General features: G+C 32.9%; 1 protein-coding gene across 1 annotated transcript; it reads right to left on the bottom strand.

The window, feature by feature from the left end:
• Positions 1 to 1,568: 1,568 nt before the first annotated feature.
• Positions 1,569 to 3,987, bottom strand: LOC111397225 (two-component response regulator ARR17-like). Its single transcript, XM_023024026.1, has 5 exons — positions 3,625 to 3,987; positions 2,988 to 3,079; positions 2,333 to 2,410; positions 2,186 to 2,256; positions 1,569 to 1,935 (listed from the first exon to the last, which is right to left on the bottom strand). Exons 1-5 carry the CDS (start codon positions 3,752 to 3,754, stop codon positions 1,839 to 1,841), a joined length of 468 nt encoding a protein of 155 aa, XP_022879794.1. The 5' UTR covers positions 3,755 to 3,987; the 3' UTR covers positions 1,569 to 1,838.
• Between the last annotated feature and the right edge of the window lie 1,736 nt (positions 3,988 to 5,723).

The raw sequence follows: 5,723 nt of genomic DNA, 5'->3' as shown, positions 1-5,723 counted from the left end.
ATAGTTTCTCAATCTTCCACCGAAACAGAATATCGTGCTATGGCATCTACTACTAAAGAGATTGTTTGGTTACATTGGTTACTTGCAGATATGGGAGTTTTTCTTTCTCATCCTACTCCTATGTATTGCGACAACCAAAGTTCTATTCAGATTGCTCACAACTCGATTTTTCATGAACGAACTAAGCACATTGAGATCGATTGTCATCTTATTCGTCATCATCTCAAGCATGGCATAATTACTTTGCCCTTTGTTTCTTCTTCTTTACAGCTTGCAGATTTTTTTACCAAGTTGCATTCTATTTCTCGTTTTCATTTTCTAGTTGGCAAACTCTCGATGCTTGTAGCTGCCGCATTGTGAGTTTGAGGGGAGATGTTAAGAAATATAGGATTATTGATCATTTATTAAGGGTAGAATAGTCCTTTTAGTTTCCTTTGTTTAGCCTATATATATTCTCTTTGTATTTAGGTTAAACCATCTTTTAACATTCAATTAATTATGTAGTATCAATAAAACCCTAGCCTCCTCCTTTTTCTTCTTTATTTTCTTTGGATTGTTTAACAATAACAACACCAACACCAAACAAATTATGAAATCAAAATAATAATAATAAATAAATAAATAAATAAATAAAATAAGAACAAGGCAGTATCTCTCAAACCCCACTTGAGTTCCGGCCATTCCCCCTACCGGAGCGAGCGAGATTGCTAGTAACAACACAAGAGAAGATGATGCGATAGAATGAGTAATTTAGAGAAATTTGTGATGAGAGCACAAATTTGGTGAATAGAAAAGGTAGTGGCACTGTCTTCTTATATCCAAAATCGTCATGCAAAAAAATCTAAAATATAAAGGAAAAAAAATTAAAATTAAAATTTGAATTTTGAACGGTTGCCCTGCCTTAAATGACAATTGTTGCATTGTGCAAGGCTATGGAGAGCTCGTGTGAGCCCACGAGCAACTCGCACGAGAATTTTGTTATTCTACTCGTTAGTAGGGCGAACCGAGCTGGCACTTTCCATTCCTAATCTCTTGATTGGTCCCGAGTCCATAAATTCTGATTTTTAGAAAAAAGGACAAGGTCTCGTGCATACACTCGCTATGTTCAGATGAGGACACATCATCAATTGCTACTACTATGTATATAGAACAAAAATCCGAGGTGCGAGGGATTACAACACCCCCATTTTCATACATTTACATATGAAACATAGTAATGCCATGTTAGGTATTGATTTTTCACTTCAAAAATCAATTTTTTGATCGTTATTTAACTATTCAAGCCATTAATTTTGACTTCTCTTAGAGGTAGGATCCACTTTTCTCTCCAACGGTCAAAAAATTAATTTTCAAAATCATTACTGAATAAGTCCTAAAGTTTCTTCTCCTATTGATTCTCACATCGAAGTGGCTGGGGGGGGGGGGGTTTCCCCCCCCCACATCGAAGTGGGGGGGGGGGGGGGGGGGGGGGTTTCCCCACCACTTTTTGTAGGTCGCAGACTACGATGCCATCAATGGTGGAGGAGAGGAAAAGAAAGTAATACAATGATACATGGACACAGACAAAATGAACATAGCATAAGAATGTAACAATTTTTTTCAATAAAAACGAAGATTCTACTTTCATCTTTTAATGCCCCATGTTTGGCATTATACATTGGCTAAACAAGAAATAGCAATTTACAAGAGAAAACAACAATTGATCACATACGAATGAGCTGATATAAATGCTGAGCTCAAAAATTGCCTGATATATCCAAACATGGCTTGAGAACACATTTTAGGAGTATATATATCAGAAGGTGCATGCTATCCCAAAACTTCTGAAGAATATGTTTTTAACTTCCCCATTGCATTAGCTGACATCTCAACTTCTTCACATCAGAGTATTTTAGAGGCTTTGGGATAAACATATGAGCTCCTTCCTCCAAGCACCTAGTAATTTAAATATTTTATAAATGTAAATCGTAAGAGAAGGATTCGGACCGACAACTTTGTGTCCAAAAGTTTAAGGTTTTAAAGAGCAAGTTTATGTACATATATTAATATCTTTATATAGTGTATGATAAGTCGCCAGAACAATTTTATAGTTTACATTGATTCATAAAAAAAAAAAAAAAAAAAGAAAAAAGGGAAAACTCATTGATCTACACAAAATACAATGAAATAAATGACAGATGTTTACTTGTTAATTCGAGTTGGTGTGTTCTCAGATGACATTATGACAACGGGGACATTCTTCATGACAGATGATTCCTGCTAACAAGAAGCCATTTATAGAAGTGTTAAAAGAACATACATTTTCAAATAGCACAAAATCAAGAAAAATTACCTTGATTTTCTTAAGTAGCTCATATCCAGTCATTCCTGGCATGCAATAATCTGTGATTATCAAATTCACCTTTGAACCCTGCTCAGAAATAAACATAGACAAGTACATACTTAAGAATATGGAAACAATACTTCAAGTTGTAATGATAGACCTTGTCACATGTTTGATACATAGGAATCGGCATTATAATGAATATGATTTTAGCTTCTTTTATCTTCCTTACTTCCGTCGAGTAATCTCTAGTTATCTATCCTGAACATAACATGGTTTTCTATAAGAGTAAGGGAAAAGTGAACACATTTTGTGATCTCTATCACTATTCCTCGTAAAAAGATACTAATAATCTTCCCGAATAGAGACTGAAAATCATCATCTGACTGAAGATAGCAAAAATGAACTAACTCCCCCGGTTGTCGGTCTTTCTACCCCAATTCCCCAGTCTAGCTCAACGCACTGGAGAAAAGTTCAGGTAGACCTAATGAGGGAAGTTTCTAGCTTACTTCGGTTTCTTTTCAAAATCAGGTAGACCCGTTATCTTTAGAGTCGATAATTCTTGATCAGGATGCATCTAACTTTCAAAATATTGATGAACTTTACTCATAAAGATGTGTTAAACGATATATATATCTAACAATTTGCAACACAAAACACTCACTAAGCCATCCACATTGTCATCCACAGAGCTTTGTTTGTCACTAGTCAGGCCCAAATACTCCAAAGCCATCAATCCATTTTCTGCAGTAGTCACTGGGAAATAGAATCATAAAATTAACTTTGAACCTGATATATGCTTTAAATTATGAAAACAAGCATAACATTTTCTTCTATGAAAATTTCTCATTATTTGATCAATTATTATCCGTTTGATATATATATATCAACCACGCTGGAGCTGGGACGCGAGTTGAAAGAAATATTTCAAGCCAAGAAAAATAGATTCAAGAAACAGTTAAAACAAAAACAAAATCTCTATATGTGAGGGCTTTGAGGAGACACTAATTCTTAATTACGAAATGATTAGAATGTAAAATATCAGTAAATTCTATAACCATATTTTCATTAACAACGTTGACATTTCAAGATAGTATTACCAGAATCAATATCGTATCAGAGACTCAAACTCAAATGATGATTAGTCAGATTTCCCGACCATATCATTATGGCCAGACATGTTCACAATAAAATTGCTTAAATATGAAAATAATATTAACATATAAGGACTACAAACTCCTCCAAAGGATTCTAATATGGACAAAGTACTAGAAAATATAGATTAGAAAAGATTAGTATACCTCTGCAAGAAGAATTCTTGAGCAACTTTTCGACAAGTTTAAGATCAGTTAAATTGTCATCAACAGCTAAAACATGGGGTTTTTCAATATGATTTGACAAGCCCTTTGTTAAAGAACCATCAGCTTCCATTTCTTACTTTCTTGATTATAAGAAAAATATGCAAAAGTATATGAAAACTGAAAAAAAACCAAGAAACTAAGTCAAAAACTATGAATGTATTAATGTGGGTTATTGGTATTTAAAGAGTAAAAAGTTGAGAATTTCCTCAATAAAAACCAAAAGTTAAACACAGATTTTTCGTGATCTTTTTTGGGTTCTCTGGACTCGATGCAGTCCACCACCAATATCCTATTTCTCTCTCTTTCGTATACAGTGTCAATAATCAGCATCAGAATCTCCCCACTGCCCCATGAGATCCTAAGTACACCTAATTACGTGCATGTTTGGCTTAGCTTATAGAACTTACTTATAATTGTTTTGTTGGTCAAAGTTAAGAAAGCAACTTGTAACATCTACCTTATTATCAAAATAAATAAATTTTGAATATAACTTATTAAACATGTTTGAAAATAATAATTTAAACTTAACCAAACATCCTCTACACTTTTTCTTTTCATGCGTGAGTTTTAGAATATCATGTTTGGATGATTGAACAAGGATATCAACATGTAGTTATATTTGAATTTATCATGAATGAAGAAATTTAAGAGTTCCATTGAGTATAAAATTTAATATTTAGAATGACTTGTTTTATCATGGTATAAAGAATTTCTAAAATTTATGATTATTCTAGTATTAAAAAAAAAAATCTCTTACCTTACAATCATAAATACATAATCATTTTCTTTTCAAAAAATAAGTCTATTAGATCGTACAGTACAATCTTACAAACTAACCTGCAATTTAAATTCGTGTGAAAGATGTTGAGTTTTTAATGCTTGATCCATTTTCTTGAAATTCAATGTTTAAAAAAAATAATAATAATAACAAAAGGTTCATTTTCTTCGTGATTGGATAATATTTCATTGAAATAATATGAAATTAAGGTTGAGTAATTTCAGTCAATTCAAATGCTATATCAATGACAGAGATCCATAGCGTGACAAATTGTTCAAAGTATTTAGTCTATTTTGATATGTGGATAACAATCAATCCTTGAGATTCATATTGCATTATTCTTACTTGATGATCATGATCTTTACTTTCTATCCAATCATCTAGCACGCCATCGTTGTTGTTTAGCATCCCGTGTTGACATAATAATTTTCACAAACATAGAGCTCTCTACGATGATAAGATTAAATAAGAAAAATTCGAAGCGTATATTTGAGCTCATTTTTTGCTAACACTACATTTTGAAATAATATATTGATGGAGATCATGTCATTCAAAAATAAAGAAAAGCTTAGAATTTGCATGTAATATTATTTTATTGAATAATGTAGTTGAAAATAAGAAAAAAAATATTTTTTGAAAATAATAGGGACCAAACAAGGAATTATCTTATTTTTCAGTTCATTGTATCAAACGTATAACCCCTACATGAATAGCTAATACTTGTGTATTTTCCACTTATGATGTACACAATATGCACCCTCTTACGCCTCCCGGGGCATAGTTTAGTGGTGTAAAGGATAGGAGTGAAGTTATCTCACGCCTTGCTGGCAGTCGCAGTGTGGGGGTTCGATTCCTGAAACATGGGATTGGATTTCTTGTAGGCGCAGTGTATAGACAGCTCTTATTCCCTGACTTGTTGGGGCATATCCAGCGATTTATCTCCTTCACAAAGCTCTAAGAGTGGGACGGTGTGGGCCCTCAAGATTGGGGTTCAACCTTAATATGCACCCCTTACTATCAAGGTATTATTTTTTTTAATCAAGTTTAATACTTGAAATATTAATAATGAATCTGGTTTTGGAAACAATCACTATCTGTGTTCATTGAAGCTTGGACTGATTCAGCTAATTTGAATTTATTGTTCTCAAATTCTTGTCCTATAGTTAGAGTTCAAGACAAATACGTCATGTTTAATGCACTGAATTGAATATAATTAAGGGCCTATGTGATAGTATTAAATTATATGAAAAATGTCACATTC

The sequence above is a fragment of the Olea europaea genome, chromosome 1, assembly GCF_002742605.1.
Source record: "Olea europaea var. sylvestris chromosome 1, O_europaea_v1, whole genome shotgun sequence".
NCBI classification, from domain to species: domain Eukaryota; kingdom Viridiplantae; phylum Streptophyta; class Magnoliopsida; order Lamiales; family Oleaceae; genus Olea; species Olea europaea.
The sequence above is the reverse complement of the archived record's forward strand: the minus strand, read 5'-3'. Positions and strand labels throughout refer to the sequence as shown.